This window comes from Oncorhynchus keta, chromosome 10 (genome assembly GCF_023373465.1).
Source record: "Oncorhynchus keta strain PuntledgeMale-10-30-2019 chromosome 10, Oket_V2, whole genome shotgun sequence".
Lineage (NCBI taxonomy): Eukaryota > Metazoa > Chordata > Actinopteri > Salmoniformes > Salmonidae > Oncorhynchus > Oncorhynchus keta.
In genome coordinates, this window is record NC_068430.1 from 37,513,966 (window position 1) to 37,531,322 (window position 17,357).

The window sequence follows — 17,357 nt, forward strand, 5'->3', positions numbered from 1 at the left end:
TTAAGTGCTATGAGAGGCTGGTCAAGGACCACATCAACTCCACCGTACCCGACATCCTGGACCCATTAACATTTCCATACCGACCCAACAGATCCACAGATGACGCAGTCGCCATTGCTCTGCACAGTGCCCTATCCCAGCTAGACAAGAGGAATACCTATGTGAGACTACAGCTCAGCTTTCAACGCCAGAGCTCGTTACTAAGCTCATGGTCCTGGGTATGAACACCTCCCTCTGCAACTGGACTGGTGGTGAGGGTAGGCAACAACACCTACACCACGATGACTCTCAACAGGAGGGGCCCCTCAGGGTTGTGTGCTCAGCCACCTCCTGTACTCCCTGTACATCCACGACTGAGTAGCCACAACACAACGGTGGTGGGCCTGATCGCCGACAAAACAGCCTACTGGGAGGAGGTTAAAGCCCTAGCAGGTTGGTGCAAGGAAAACCAAGGAGATGCTCCTGAACTACAGGAAACAGAAAGGGGAGCAAGCCCCTATTGACATTGACAGGGCTGCAATGGAGAAGGTCAGAAGCTTCAAGTTCCTCTGCGTGCACATCACAGAATACTTAAGAGTCTTAAGAGTACAGATTATTGTATGAAACAATACACAGATTTTTTTCCTTAAATATAATTTAAAAAATTAGATTTTATTGAGTAAATTTATTTATTGGTTTATTTTAATTGTGAAATAAAATGTAATGAATGTAATGTAATGAATCGAAGTAGCAGTAATTGAATTGAAAGTAGCAGTGAGGTCGAAATAACACTATTTTTGTGTAAAAGTTGATTGAAAGAAATGACTGGAATTTCAGCCAGTTCAGTTGGGATGTGATTACAATGTGATGTGTCACAATGTGATCTGATTATAATAGACCAATGACTGTTTATCTGGGTAAGGGGCGGGCTCTAGACCAACCTATCAGCCAATCAGGGCTGTGTATGTAAATATCTTCAAATTTGTTCCTAACACCAACACGATAACTGTGAGCATTCCACAGACCAAAGGAGGCTCAGGGAAATACATTAATACATTATTATTCATTAAATAAACAAACACAGTGATTTATTAGAGAATACAGAGATGATTTAAAAATACAATTACAAAGACAGAATGGGGGATAAATGTACCGATTTTAAAGGTTGTGTCATTAGATTTAGGGTGTGGTTGGGTCGGCAGAAGTTTTAGGCCAAAAAATTCTGGTGAAAAAAATGGTGTCCCAGCTGAAAAAGTTAACACCTAGTCATGTGCATTAACACCTAGTCATGTGTGGTCCCCATTTTAAAAAATGTATATAAAATACCTCTGTCAGGTTCCCCAAAAGTGAGGCCTGCAGCAGAGGATAATAGCAGTCAAAGAATAAAACAATTGTCAGTGATGATTTTCAGAACAAGCCACTTGATAACCTGGTGTCTCTCCTCTCTTACACAGTCTCCACATTGGTGCAGATGTCCATAATAAAGGTCTCGAAGGTGGTATTCCTTTTATTCTAGGAATTGAAGAGCAGTTTACCAAGAACTAGATGAATGGACATTGAACATAAAGAGCTAGGGGATGGGGGATTGATAAACAATTACAAAATGCTGTCTACCAAGGTTATGACTCCCGTGTACAACAGGAAAACATCACTCAGTGACACCATGATAACAATCATTATAGACTGTGACAGGAGTAGGCTACAGCCCTCTAAGGCTAGCTCTACGGGATTATGACAAACTCCATGTTCCAAGATAGAAAGATAACATAAACGGCAAATGAGATTGTGAAAACTGAGAGGAAGGAAGGTTGTACTGGCTTTCTCCGAAAGACCTTGGTTCCTCTTACAGAACAGAACGTCCCTCTCTTTTCTGGGTAGGGATGTGGGTTGCCGTTGGTTACCTGCAGGCTGGTGCTCTGGTCGGAGAAGGGTGAGCTGAAGAAGGTGGTCACGATGCTCATGACTGTCTCGGTCACATAGCTCTCCAAGACCGTGTCGGCATGTTTGCGGTCACTCGTGTTGTTGGACACCTGCAGAGGTCACAAGGTGAACACAAGCCATTCTTGTTTCACCTGCAGTTGTACTGCACTTACGACATCTATACATTCTGAACATACTGTAGGAAATCCAGGCCTTTGTATAGTATAGTATAGTATAGTGAAGGACCAATGAGTTTTCAAAAGGGGCGGATTTCTTAGAAGTATATTACAGTTTTTATAGGGAGGATAAACTGTATTTATGCTAATAATTATGCTATTGTGCTCCAATGATGCCTTCTAAATTTCCTTAATATTTTTGGGGAAAAGTTTGTTTGAAACCCTGATCCATTCTCATCAGTCATTCAGACGTATAACTCTTGCCTGGTTATTTCTACTTAGAAAAGTCTTGAACGGGCCGCCTAACATGCTGACCACACCACCCGCTTTGCATGTGAAGCGTTGCAAAATAAATTTACACAATCATTTCATCAAAACTGCTTGTGCGCGTCAAAGTTGCTCTGGATAAGAGCGTCTGCTAGTTGGTGCTTTGAGAACTAACAATCACCTCAATAAAAGCTAGACAGTCAGGGAGAATCAAAAAGTCCAAAAGGTATGCATTCAAGGAGTATTTTTGTCATGGCATGGGGCCCTCATTGATTTCGTTATAAATGTTTGAGTCACTCAGATAGCACAAGCCATGGCAAGATGTGTAGAATTGCAAGAAATGTGCTTTAAAACTGTAAATATTTCTCTCAGCCTCATGGCAAAATATGTAAAACTGCAAAAAATAGCTTTAATTCAGCAACATTATTTCTCCGCCACATGGCAAAATGTGTAGAATTGCAGGAAATTAGCTTTAAAACGGCAACATTTTATCACTGTGGCCAACAGGAGGGCCTCAAATGTTCTGAACGCAACATGGTCACGCCCATGTTCACGCCTCCCACCACCTAAGCCCCATTTTGATCTAGAAAAAACCTTAGCTGTGTTAGAATACCCATACTAACATACTGCATATTACATAAGTATATACTGTATACTTTATAAGTATATACTACATACCATTAGTTCATTTTAGTATACTGTAAATGGAAGAGTATCCTTTTAGTTTACTAGCTCTTCGCCGGTCTACCGGAAGTTGATGCTGTTGCTATGCAACCTCTTGCAAGCTAGTTAGCATAACACATTAATAGTTAGACATTTGATGGATTCGGATGTGTTCTTAAATTCAATATGTTCTTAAAATCAATATGGATTGCCAGAGTGTGATCTTAAATTCAGAGCGTTGTCAGATTGTCCATTTGTAAATTGAGATAATTTCGCTTTTGGAGCGGACACCGGACGCTCGGGCTGTGGAGTATGTTTGATTTGAGCGATCTGACCTTACACCGGCAGTCAAGCACCCAAGCTAACGTTGGCTAGCTTGCTAGCTACTTCCAGACACAAATGAGAGTGACCAAACTGACCATTGTACTCGCCCTAGCAGAGCTGGTTAGGCAGTTTCCGTGTTATCCAGAGCGTTGGTGACTAACTGTGTTGCTGGCAACAATTTAATTATGCTTTTTTGCAGACTTAACTGACACCAGCCATTTTCAACCAGTGTTGATTACTCATAAATAAATGATTTACGAAAGCACCCAAATGTCCATTGAGAACGCACAACGACTATACCATTTAGCTAACCTAAGAATGACAGGAATAATAAAGTCAATAAACATTGGGTAGTTAGTTAGATAGCCTATAGTTAATATACTGGCAATTTTGATGTATAAGAAGCCAAGTAACTTTAAGTAGCTAGCTAACATACCGGTACATACTGCTGTAATTATATGCTATGTGGTTCGTAAGGACAGTGTAGCTAACAAATTGTCAGCCAACATAACGTGTAAGGTAACTTATTTGAAAAGTAATTACTTTATTACATTGCTCAACATTGTTACCATTTGTCATAATTATTATCTGCTATTGTTGGACTTCGGTGGCATATTTTCTACCATTTTCTTCAAACCTGAAAACGATGTGATGCCACACCCATTTCCTGAATAATTGCATCAAGGTCCCTAAAGTACGGAAATAGTGTCCTCTGTGTGTATACTTCATATTTTGGCGAATTTAGTACAACATACTATGACCAGTAAGCATACTATATACTCAATTCACATCAAATATTATGGTTAGTGTGGGGAGTATTCGAACACAGCTCCTATCTTGAATGTCTCTCACCCTGCAGATGTCCACCAGGAAGTTCTCAAAGAGCTTCCACATGTGGTTGCTGGTGTAGATCTCCTTCATCTCCACCTCCGTGTCCACGTAGCAGTGGTTCAGGAAGTTGATGTAGGCTATCTTCACCTGGAGAGGACAGCGTTAAGCACACTCATTACACCCTGTCCATCCTGCTCAAGGAGTTGTTTTACAATGATGATGAATACATCCTGATGTGATTCTAGCTCAGGGCAGGGCACGGTGATTGGGGCCTGTTAGTTGACTAATCTAGGGGCCATGGTTGTTCTGAGTTTGTCCCTGTAGAGTAGGGCTCACTACTGTCTAAGACCGAAAAGATGACAGATAGTGGACAATGACTTGTCCATAAGAGTGAGACGAAGGGCAGACAGGCCATTATAGGAAAGGTTAGATGATGAATGGCAGGCCTGTGAAGACTTGGGGATCCACAGCCCCCTGCTCTACACCTTCAAGTCGAACCCCAACTCCCTAAGCCCTACCCTTCTCCCTAACCCTAAACTCTGCATCTTCCATCCTGAAGCACCTCAGCTCACCTCAGGGATACAGTCCTCGTGGGTGACCACCCTCACTATGTCGTCCAGAGGCAGCAGAGAGTTACATTTGATCTCAGTGTAGACGTTCTTTCCCTCGGTGCAGACAGCCAGCAGCTCTACCAGGTGGATGTGGTACATCAGAGGACTGTTCTGATCCATACGGTCTCGCTCCGACCGCATCATCGTGACCAGGGTCTGGAAGGATGCACGGTCGTTGTAGAACACCAGCACGTCCTCGCCAGCATTCACCAGCTAGGGGGACAAAGGGACAGAGAAGAAACATATACTAAGTCAATGGAACAAAATTGACTATGGAACAGTTGAATGCCGGGTATTTTATGTGCGGATAAGGATTGAAAAATACAACAAACTGTGTAGGACACAATTTGATTTCATTGGGTGGTTATGATTTGATTTAATGACGAATTTGCCATACGACTGGCTGGGCAGAATAAGAAATTAGCAATGAGACAACAGGGTGAGGATGAGATAGTTACCTCAGCCATGACGATGTCTTGACACTTCTTAATGAACTTGCTCTCGGCCTTGACGATGGTCTGCAAGAACTTGAGGTACTGGACGTTGCGGCCGTGCGTCTCGATGCAGTGGACAAAGTGCTGTACCACGCGCTCGTTGATCTCACTGCACAGCTGGAAGTTATTCATGAAGATATGTTGCATGGTGACAGCCTCTAGGATCTGATAGGGGAGAGAGAAATGAGGGGGAAGGAGAGAGATAAATAGAGGGATGGAGATACAAAAGAGAGAGAGCGAGAGTTAATTCTGGATCAACATTGAATTGGTACATCTTCAGAAATCTTGATGTACATAAACTCAGGTTTTATTTTATTAGAGGAAGACAGTGCTCATGCCATGGTTAAAGTAATAACAGTGGTGAGGTCATGGTGGGTCAGTGCGGTCTGTCTCACCCCTGGATTGAGGAACAAGTTGATGTGTTTGTGGAGCAGAGCCTGGTTCTGCTGGTTCCCTGCACAGAAGTTCTGCAGGAATTGGTGGGCCAGCTTCATGATCTCCTGCATGCGCACGTCCTCCCCCTGGAGATAACACAGAGGATGAAAGGATCGCGAGTACACACACACACACACACACACACACACACACACACACACACACACACACACACACACACAGCAGTACCTTCTCGTAGGGAATCTGTAGTAGCTCCAGCACCACGGTGTGAGCTCCCATGTTCCTGAGGAGTCTCTGCTGCTGCTTCTTACTCTTCCTGCCTGACAGACCCTCCTGAACACATAGCCTGCTGAGACGCAGCAGAATCTACACACATACACACACGGGGGAGACAAGTGGAGAGAGAGGGTGTAACTCAACTATGTTAAAAGGGAAACTGCAAGAGTCTGGGCAATTTAGCCATTGATCTACTTACTTGGCTCGCAAAACTTCCTCTAACTTTCTTCATACTGCACAGAGACATAACAATGGTATCCACGAGTTCATCTGACTCTGGGTACGTAAAAAGGTATTGCCAGAATGTTGCAGTATCTCTTTAACAATAGCCCTATCCATCCCAGAGATAATACAGTACACTGAAAAGTTAAAGACTGTTTAGACTTCACCTCCTTCACCACTCTGTAGTTGTAGCTCCTGGTGCTCTCTGGTTTCCTTGGCTTGTCTGAGCCACCCGAGTTGGAGTCACCCTAATGAAAAAAACAGAACAAGACCATTAGCCAATGCATCTCTCACAAAGGATAGCGAGCTTAGCTAACAAGTTTAACACAGAGAGCCAGCAGTGAAAAAAGTACCCAATTGTCATACTTGAGTAAAAGTAAAGATACCTAAATAGAAAATTACTAAAGTAAAAGTGATGCGTGTTTTTTACATTTATTTACGGATAGCCAGGGGCACGCTAACACTAAGACATCATTTACAAACTAAGCATTTGTGTTTAGTGAGTCCACCAGATCAGAGGAAGTCGAGATAACCAGGGATGTTCTCTTGATAATTGTGTGAATTGGACCATTTTCCTGTCCTGCTAAGCATTCAAAATGTAACGAGTACTTTTGTGTGTCAGGGTAAATATATGGAATAAAAAGTACATTATTTTCTTTCGGAATGTAGTGAAGTAAAAGTACAGTTATCAAAAACATAAATAATAAAGTACAGATATCCCCAAAAACTACTTAAGTAGTACTTTAAAGTATTTTTTAGCAGGAACATTTACACAATAGCCTACATACAATATGCCCTGTTGATTGTTACAGAAAGCAACAGTAATTTTGAATTTCTTGTTTTCTCCAGTGGCCTATTTCCCATAATGTTCCCCACTGCAGAGAGTTAAGCGCTAGGTGGCTAACTCCTGGTCTGTGGATGCCTACTACTGTACCTTCTTGTGTTGAGACTCTGCAGAGCCCTCCCCAGCATCCATGCCCTCATCTGGCCCCTGTCTCTTGTAGACCCACAGCTCAGACTTCTCCACAATGGAGCGTAGCTGGTCCAGGTCTGACTTGATCTGCTTGTAGTTCTCTACATCCTTACTGGTCACCAGCAACTGGACCTGGAGACATGGACAACAGACCAGTAGGACACCAGTATGGAGGATACCAGGTGTGGGATGGTTGTTTATGATTCGAGTCAAACAATAGTTTTACCTGACCATGTGCCTTGATTAGGACAAACTCTGGGCCCTCGGAGGTTATAACTGCAGGTTTTTCTGGTCAAGTCAGGCAGCCATTTCCTGGTCAAGCTAAACTAAAAGCCTAAGTGGTACTTGGATAACTGTATAATTCTAAGGATATTACATAAGTGTGAGTGATGGGTCATGGGTAGACTACATACCCTAATGGAAAATATGGACAATGAGTACAGTAACTTCTAGGAAAGTGAGTATGTATGATTATTCTGCATGTATGACAAGACAACAGTAGATCTATCATTGTCGTCATTTAGCAGGCATTCATATTCTGACAGACATACAATAAGTGCATATAATTATAGCTAATGGTTATGCTTTTGTGATGCAGATAAACTCAACCCTAGTCTTTCTGAGAAATGCTTATACAATCTACTCATGCATTTGGAATTGGCAACTTTGAATGAGATGTAGGTCATGGTTTCTATAATATTACATTAGCAAGTGAAGGTCTGATTTTTAGTTTTTTTTTAAACTGCAGGTCAGAAAACAGCTGACCCATGCATCACTAGTATATACAGTGGGTGGGTAGTAGGAGTGTACCTGTTTGAAGGCCTGTAGGACCTCCTGTCTCTGACTGAAGTGTCTGAAGAGCAGGTGGAGGGCTCGGGACACCAGGGGAGGGTAATCATGCATGGTCAGGTGGAGAAGGACCCTCAGGAAGGTCCTACCACCGTGGTCATCCAGGTCTAACGGGGTGTTCTCCTCACTGGATGTGGACACGCAAGCAAACTTATATAAAACGCGCGAGCGCACACACACAAGCACACACCCACACACGGTCAAGTATCAAACAATAACTAAACTGCTGCAGGTTTAGTGTATCACAACAGTTACCTTCCACCAAATATCCCTTCTGCCTGCTCCTCTATGTGCTCAAAGTCCAGAGCTCCTGAGAAAACAATTCAGAGTGACCTTAGTAACACACAAAGAGGTAACATGCCAAGTGATGGCTGCCATGACCTGAGCTCTCCTCCCACCTGGCATGTTGTTTGGTCCCTCATGGGTTCCTGCTATAGACAGATCTGACTGAGAGTTGCTCTCATCAAACTCCCTCTTAAAGATACACAGCAAACAGGAGATCCGGTAGTCCAGACGCACATTCAGAATGAACTGCAGAGAGACAGAGAGGAACATGACACATACTGAATAAGTAAGACTGTTGTACTGTAGAGGGATCATATTAGGATTAGCATTGGGGGTTATGGGTGAGTAGTTGGGGTTAAGGAAGGTAACCATGTTTGGGGGAAGGGCGTTTGCAAATGGGTGTACGAGTGTATACAGTAGATCTATGGTCTGTATGGCATGATTGTGCTATGGTGTGTACTGCATGTGTGTGGGCCTTTCTACCTGTAGTATCTCTATGATCTTGAGCTTGGTGTCCATGACCAGGATGTCCTGTTTCTCTGGCTCTGTCTGGGTCTTGACCTGGTCCCCGTTGGGTGGGTTGATGGGGGTGGTGGGCAGGAACCCCCCTCCTCTGAGCACCACCTGAGTCATCAGCTCCCCCACCCCGTGGATGGAGCGCATCACATTACTGCCTGGAAACACACATGATTGCGTCAACCATCATATATGTGAGAGCACAATTGTTCCGTCCTTTGTTAGCCATGGGGTGAATAATGCTCAAGCCTAGGGTTCCAAAATCCCAGAAGTCAAGCAGAAAAACCTGGGAACTTTAGAAAACTTTCAACCCTACTAAAGTCCCACTGATGTATGGACCTTCACCCCTCTGCAGGGCAGTGTGTTACTGTGTCCTACCTTTAGTCTCATCTCCCTTTTCCAGCTTGTTGATGGGGAAAATGGTGCTGACGTGGACACAGTCCAGGATGGCCAGCAGGATCTTGGTCAGCCTCAGCAAGTCACTGAAGTTGTAGAAGCCAAAGTAGATGAGGTTCCTAGACAGATTCACTACCTGGGAAGAGAGAACAAAGCTAGTGGTTAGTAAATCCATGTCCTACTGAAACTCATTCTTCTTTGACCAATAGGAAGTGCATTTAATACAGATTAGACCAATAGTGACTGAGCCGAATACTGCTTTTTGCCTTTGACCAATATGGACTGGGTCTCATATTGATTTGACCAATAGGGACTGAGCTTCCAGATGGGACTGACCTCGAAGGTGAGTTTGTTCTTCTCCTTGTCGGCGAATGGGAAGCTCTGACACACCACGTCTCTAAGATAGTTCTCGACAAACTCCATGGTCAGGGCAAAACACTCCTTGATCTCATCCTTGGACGTCCCGTCATTGTCATAGCTGGGACCAGAGGGACACAGATCACAGGTAGGGGACAAGTGAGTACTTACAACTAACTCCTACCATGTTAATGCTTCTCTAAATACTCCACGAAGAATATTTTTTTTGTTTTACCTAAGTTAAAATAATGTCCATGTAAGACAGACAAGGCTATGGCACATTGTTTTCAAACCTTCACTACAAACCGTATATATTGCACTAACGTATTTTCTGATTGGCCATTGAACATGTCACTAACTCCTCTCCTCAACCCTGATAGGCCGTCGGCCCTGCCACTCACTCGTCAATGGCGATCTCGGAGGGGATCTCGGACCAGAGGCGGGCGTACTTGACGGGCGTGACCTGTTCCTGGGGGTCGCGGTCCACGTGCATGTGCAGCATCATGCGGCAGAAGGAGGCACGCAGGTCGTAAGGCAGATCCTCGTCAGACATGCAGCGCAGGATCAGATCCACGTCCAACTGGCCAGAGATCTTATTGATGGCCAGATACTGACGGTCCAGACACATCCTCGCAAACAGGTTCAGCTGGTACCTGTGAGAGAGAGGGACATAGGCATCACTGCTTAGACATTACGATACACAGAGACCAGGAACAAACAGAAAATTAAAGTCTCAAGGTTAGTGACACAGCCTGGTTCTCTCTACTTCCTGGTACTTTTTATTAAATCAATTAATGTCATTAGTTGCAGAATAAAGTGGACTATAATTAATTTATCGGACCTTTTCCAAGTAGTCATGTGTAAGGGATGAGGAGGGTGGGTACGCACCTCATCCACTCCCAATGTGTAGGACCCAAACCCATTTCCAAAAGCAAGGAGGAAACCAAGCATATACACACATGAGTACCGACAGAGACAGAAGTTATTCATCTTCTACAGATAACACAGTAAAGATGAGAGAACGCCTGGTGGTGTTTCTGACCTGTAGTAGCTGACCACCTCTTGGTCCTCCTTGGCGCCCTCCTTGGCGTCTTGGGCCAGCTCTCTGATGCTCTTACTTCTGATCTCCTTACTACGGTCCTTCCAGAACAACCACACCTCCTCCTCGTCCTCCTCAGACTCCACTGAATTCTCCCCGATGGACGCTCCCTCGATCTCAAACCTGGACAACACCAGTCTGGGGAGGAGACGAACCGGTATTACTCCTCTAACCACAGATTTAGGATCAGAGTAGACTATCAACAATCATATCCTTGACCATTCAGGAGTGGAATCAATATCTGATCTCAATCCTGGACAACACCAGTCTGGGGAGGAGACGAACCGGTATTACTCCTCTAACCACAGATTTAGGATCAGAGTAGACTATCAACAATCATATCCTTGACCATTCAGGAGTGGAATCAATATCTGATCTCAAACCTGGACAACACCAGTCTTGCTCTAACACACCTGATTCAGCTAACAATGTTCCAAATTGAAGAGAAATGGCAGATTAGTTGAATCAGATGTCTTGGAGCTGGGCTAGAACACAATCCTGCACACAGCCAGTTGACCATCCCAGAGGTACATACAAACATGTTAGCGTGGCTATACACGTGACTGACACATTTATAGCTATGGAACATACAGTGTGGTTGAACCAAACAGCATCACATGGATTTCTGAGAACACAAGGAGTAAAACTGCCTCTTCGTTTGTGTAGCACTGAGAACAAAACACATAGGTATAAATGAATGCAAGCCTTCCGTCATAAACAAATATTACAGTTGACTATAGAATACTATATATAGTACATACTATAGAATTATATAGTATTCTATAGTAAACTGTAGCATACAGCAGAATACTATGCTACACTGTAGTATCCCTCGATCATATGTACTACTTACTATAGAATTTTGTAGTATAGTGTAGAAAACTACACATTGTAGTATCCCTCGATCATGAGGTGCTTACTATATCATTTTGTAACGGACACATGGAGATATTAAGTGCATTGCAATCAAAGCATTTTCTGTCTGAAAGAACAGATGTTTACTGAATGGCTACATGTTGTACTAGATAGGCATGTCCATTAGGACAAGCATGAGGATCCACCAGGAGTAAACACTCCATCATGCAGTCACCTTGAACAGCTTGATCTGTATGACGGAAAGGGCTCCTAATGAATACACTTCAATAAAGAGAGCAGTACTGCTGTATTTATCTGCCATACTAGAACAGCCTGTAACAGACCATAGACCTAGACAACCATTGACCATTTTTGTTAAATGTTTAGGGGTATTGATTAATTGAAATCTCGCGTAAAAGAGAGGGCTTACTTGGTCTCTATAAGGATGTCTCCGTTGATGGGGTCCAGGACTGCGTTACAGATGAGCTCCTGTGTCACCGGGATGGATTTGTTCATAGACACACACAGGTCTGACAGATAGTCCAGAAACCTGGAACACACACACACCATTCAATGTCAACTGCTCCACAAGTGCACAAAAACACATTTATATAGACCCATGATGTCCCCAATGAATAATTCCCCAAACACTACACAATTAAATGACACATGAAAACATAGCATCTGCCCTCGAGCAGCTTACAATACACTCCACACCACAGGAGGCTGCTGAGGGGAGGATGGCTCATAATAATAGCTGGAACGGAGCACATGGAATGGCATCAAACCATGGATTTGATACCATTTCACTTATTCTGCGCCAGCCATTACCACAAGCCCGTCCTGTACAATTAAGGTGTCACCAACTTCCTGTGGTCCACACGTCTTTACTCCCTTGATGTGGCAAACGACTAACACATTCCGACACACAGCCACCAGGCTTCAATTACATTGAACACAGCAATATACTGTGTCATCTGGCTAAAAGGAGCATACAGACATATCAAGACATGCAAATGAACACATAAAAAACACTATACACACAAACATGTGTGCATGCGAAGTGAGCGCACTTCCACACACCCACATGTTTGTTTTACCATCTTTGTGGGGACCAAACAATTTATTACCATTTCAAATCCTATTTTCCCTAACCCTACCCCCATAACCTAACTCCTAACTGAACAAAAATATAAACGTAACATGTAAAGTGTTGGTCCCATGTTTCATGAGCTGAAATAAAAGATCCCCAAATGTTTCAATACGCACAAAGCTTATAGACTATTAAGTGTAGACTATTAAGAAGCTGATTAAACATCATGATCATTACACAGGTGCACTTTGTGCTGGGGACAATAAAAGACAACTCTAAAATGTGCAGTTTTGTCGCACAACACAATGCCACAGATGTCTCAAGTTTTGAGGGATCGTGCAATTAGCATGCTGACTGCAGGATGACCACCAGAGTTGTTTCCAGAGAATGTAATGTTAATTTCTCTACCATAAGTTGCCGCCAACGTCGTTTTAGAGAATTTGGAACCCTAACCCCTAAGTCTAAAATAGCCTTTTTCCCTATGGGGAAGTATCCTTGTGAGGACTTCTGGTCCCTCACAAGGAAAGTAAAACCAAACACACACACTGACCTGGGCTCCCGGTTCTTCCTGACGAGGCTGACAAAGGTGTCTATCTCTGCAGCGGTGATGTGTTTCTCCAGCAGCTTGCGGTTGTTGTGGAGCAGAGCTGTGATCGTGTCCTCAGCCAGAACATCATAGCCTATCTGCTTCTGCATGAAGCGGAACTGCTTGGCTATATACTCCTGTGGGACAAACACAGGCTCTGATCATAGTCAAACATTATCACAACATTGGGACTGTGGTCCTTTATGGCTCAGTTGGTACGTGCATGGTGCTAGCAACACCAGGGTTGTGGGTTTGATTTCCACTGGGGCTACTCATACGAAATTCTATGCACTCACTAATGTAAGTCGCAATGGATAAAAGCTAAATAGCATATGTTACATTGTGATGCAATGCTACTGAATGAGGTCAATAAATTAATGCAAACCCCGTTGAATGGTTAGCCACATTTGATTTAACAAACATTGCAATTGGATTGAATTAAATGTGTTCATAGTGTGATCCAGCTTGCTACTAAACTCAGCAAAAAAAAAAAAAAGAAACTGCCCTTTTTCAGGACCCGGTCTTTCAAAGATTATTTCTAAAAATCCAAATAAACTTCACAGATCTTCATTGTAAAGGGTTTAAACACGGTTTCCCATGCTTGTTCAATGAACCATAAACAATTAATGAACATGTACCTGTGGAATGGTCGCTCAGACACTAACAGCTTACAGACAGTAGGCAATTAACGTCACATTTATGAAAACTTAGGACACTAAAGAGGCCTTTCTACTAACTGAAAAACTCAAAAAGAAAGATGCCCAGGGTCCCTGCTCATCTGTGTGAATGTGCCTTAGGAATGCTGCAAGGAGGCATGAGGACTGCAGATGTGGCCAGGGCAATAAATTGCAATGAGAGACAGGACGGACAGCTGATCGTCCTCGCACTGGCACACCACGTGTAAAAACATCTGCACAGGATCAGTACATCCGAACATCAAACCTGCGGTACAGGTACAGGATGGCAACAACTGCCCGAGTTACACCAGGAACGCACAATCCCTTCATCAATGCTCAGACTGTCCGCAATAGGCTGAGAGAGGCTGGACTGAGGACTTGTAGGCCTGTTGTAAGGCAGGTCCTCACCAGACATCACCGGCAACAACGTTGCCTATGGGCACAAACCCACCATTGCTGGACCAGACAGGACTGGCAAAAAGTGCTCTTCACTGACGATTGATGGTTTTGTCTCACCAGGGGTGATGGTCAGATTCGCTTATCGTCGAAGGAATGAGCGTTACACCAAGGCCTGTACTCTGGAGCGGGATCAATTTGGAGGTGGAAGGTCCATCATGGTCTGGGGTGGTGTGTCACAGCATCATCAGACTGAGCTTGTTGTCACTGCAGGCAATCTCAATGCTGTGCGTTACAGGGAAGCCATCCTCCTCCCTCATGTGGTACCCTTCCTGCAGCAACATCCTGACATGACCCTCCAGCATGACAATGCCACCAGCCATACTGCTCGTTCTGTGAGTGATTTCCTGCAAGACAGGAATGTCAGTGTTCTGCCATGGCCAGCGAAAGGCCCAGATCTCAATCCCATTGACCACATCTAGGACCTGTTGGATCGTAGGGTGTGGGCTAGGGCAATTCCCCCCAGTAATGTCTAGGAACTTGCAGGTGCCTTGGTGGAAGAGTGGGGTAACATCACAGCAAGAACTGGCTAATCTGGTGTAATCCATGAGGAGGAGATGCACTGCAGTATTTAAAGCAGCTGGTGGCCACACCAGATACTGACTCTTACTTTTGACTTTGACCCTCCCCCTTTGTTCAGGGACACACTATTCCATTTATGTTAGTCACAGGTCTGTGGAACTTGTTCAGTTTTTCTCAGTTGTTGAATCTTGTTATGTTCATACACATGTTTACACATGTTAAGTTTGCTGAAAATAAACACAGTTGACAGTGAGAGAACGTTTCTTTTTTTTGCTGAGTTTAGTTTCAGGGCTCCCGAGTGGCGCAGCGGTCTAAGGCACTGCAGCTTTGTGCTAGATGCTTCACTACACACACCCTGGTTCGAATCCAGGCTGTATCACAACCGGCTGTGATTAAGAGTCCCCATAGGGTGGCGCACAATTGGCCCACCGTCATCCGGGTTTGTCCAGTGTAGGCCGTCATAGTAAATAAGAATGTGTTCTTAACGGAGTTGCCTAGTTAACAAAAAGTTACACACAAAATAGTTTCTGTATTGTTACTTACCTACAATTCACACTCATTACTTCAACAACAACACATTTACTGTAACACAGGAAAAACTCAATAACATTTTGGTGGATTCAAAAAAGGTAGATAAAATGTAAGATTCCCCAAATTTCCATGGGCAATTCCCAAATGTCTTCCAAATTGTCCTGGATTTGTTCAACTGGCCAGTGTAACGTCAGACTACAGACACAGTATTAGTGTGGCCGTATCAAAGGCCTCCAGGCCATTCATCTGAGAAAAAAGCTTCAAACTGCAACCAGTGCCTGCAACCTGGTCCAGGTTATTAGTCAACCTACCAAGGTAGTTAAACAGCACAGGAATGAAATTGTCAACATGCATTGATCACATCTTTACTAACGCTGCAGAAATTTGCTTGAAATCAGTATCCAGATCCATCAGATCTAGTGATCACAATATAGTAACCATATCTAGGAAAACCAAAGTTTCAAAGGCTGGGCCTGATATTGTGTATAAGAGGTCATACAATAAGTGTTGTAGTGGTTCCTATGTTGTTGATGCAAAGAACATGTGTTGGTCCATGGTGTGTAATGAGGAGCAAACAGATGTTGCACTTGACACATGAAATAGCTTATCCTAGTTACTAATAAGCATGCACCCATTAAGAACATGACCATAAAAACTATTAAATCCCTGTGGATTGATGAGGAATTTAAAAATTGTATGGTTGAGAGGGATGAGGCAAAAGCAATGTAAATTATGTCTGGCTGCACAACCGATTGGCAAACATACTGCAAATTGAGAAATCATGTGACTAAACTGAATAAAAAGAAGAAACTACACTATGAAACAAAGATAAATGACAAAGAATGATAGTAAAAAAAACTTTGGAGCACCTTCAATGACATTTTTGGGGAAAAAGACAAACTTAGCTGCATCAGTCAGTATATCAGATGGTTCCTTCATTACAAAACCGACTGACATTGCCAGCTACTTTAATGAATCCGTAAAGTACAGTTGGGCAAAAAAGTATTTAGTCAGCCACCAATTGTGCAAGTTCTCCCACTTAAAAAGATGAGAGAGGCCTCTGAAAAAGCTCTGCGACACGTTAGGGTCCACTCGTTCAGACTGGTCTTACTCCCTAATTTATAAGAATACAAGCCTGAAACTATTTCTAAAGACTGTTGACATCTAGTGGAGGACATAGGAACTGTAAATGGAGTCCTAAGTCAATGGATACTGTAATAGCATTGAATAGAAAACTACAAAACAACAAAAAAAATGACTTCCTGAATGGATTTTTCTCAGGTTTTCACCTGCTAAATCAGTTATGTTATACTCACAGACACTATTTTAACAGTTTTGGAAACTTTTGAGTTTTTTCTATCCAAATCTACCAGTTATATGCATATCATATTTTCTGGGCACGAGTAGCAGGCCGTTGAATTTGGGCATGCTTTTCATCCAAAATTCCAAATGCTGCCCCCTACCCTAGAGAGGTTAACAAAGAGCTGCAGCAGTTAGTTTCAGAATGGGTAGCAAGGAATAAGTTAGTCCTAAATATTTCAAATTAAAAGCAATGTATTTGGGACAGATCATTCCCTAAACCTCAACTAAATATTTGAATAGATAATGTGGAAATTGAGCAAGTTGAGGTGACTAAACTGCTTGGAGTAACCCTGGATTGTAAACTGTCATGATCAAAACATATTGATACAACAGCAGTTAAGATGGGGAGAAGTTTGTCCAGTATAAAGCGCTGCTCTACCTTCTTAGCAGCACTATCAACAAGCAGGTCCTACAGGCTCTAGTTTTGTCACACCTGGACTACTGTTTATTTGTGTGGTCAGGTGCCACAAAGAGGGACTTAGGAAAAGTGTAATTGGCTCAGAACAGGGCAGCACGGCTGGCCCTTGGAGGTACACAGACAGGAAACAATAATATGCATGCCAATCTCTCCTGGCTCAAACTTCACTACTTGTATTTGCACTGAGCTGTCTGTTTAAACGACTAGCAAACAGCTCAAGACA

The 17,357-nt window shown here is 43.2% G+C and overlaps 1 protein-coding gene across 4 annotated transcripts in view; it reads right to left on the reverse strand.

Moving 5' to 3' along the window:
• Nucleotides 1-17,357, reverse strand: part of LOC118388636 (inositol 1,4,5-trisphosphate receptor type 1) — a 160,874-nt gene that overhangs the window by 62,528 nt on the left and 80,989 nt on the right. For all 4 annotated transcript variants that reach the window (XM_035777898.2, XM_035777897.2, XM_035777896.2 and 1 more), the window contains exons 17-34: nucleotides 13,133-13,305; nucleotides 11,920-12,039; nucleotides 10,578-10,772; nucleotides 9,937-10,188; nucleotides 9,515-9,656; nucleotides 9,161-9,314; nucleotides 8,750-8,940; nucleotides 8,380-8,512; nucleotides 8,237-8,291; nucleotides 7,943-8,108; nucleotides 7,094-7,264; nucleotides 6,327-6,407; nucleotides 5,890-6,027; nucleotides 5,661-5,786; nucleotides 5,230-5,430; nucleotides 4,733-4,984; nucleotides 4,182-4,307; nucleotides 1,881-2,009 (exon numbers count right to left, since the gene is read on the reverse strand). In XM_035777898.2, coding sequence (XP_035633791.2) covers nucleotides 1,881-2,009; nucleotides 4,182-4,307; nucleotides 4,733-4,984; nucleotides 5,230-5,430; nucleotides 5,661-5,786; nucleotides 5,890-6,027; nucleotides 6,327-6,407; nucleotides 7,094-7,264; nucleotides 7,943-8,108; nucleotides 8,237-8,291; nucleotides 8,380-8,512; nucleotides 8,750-8,940; nucleotides 9,161-9,314; nucleotides 9,515-9,656; nucleotides 9,937-10,188; nucleotides 10,578-10,772; nucleotides 11,920-12,039; nucleotides 13,133-13,305 — 2,805 coding nt within the window. The remainder of the gene's footprint in view (nucleotides 1-1,880; nucleotides 2,010-4,181; nucleotides 4,308-4,732; nucleotides 4,985-5,229; nucleotides 5,431-5,660; nucleotides 5,787-5,889; nucleotides 6,028-6,326; nucleotides 6,408-7,093; nucleotides 7,265-7,942; nucleotides 8,109-8,236; nucleotides 8,292-8,379; nucleotides 8,513-8,749; nucleotides 8,941-9,160; nucleotides 9,315-9,514; nucleotides 9,657-9,936; nucleotides 10,189-10,577; nucleotides 10,773-11,919; nucleotides 12,040-13,132; nucleotides 13,306-17,357) is intronic.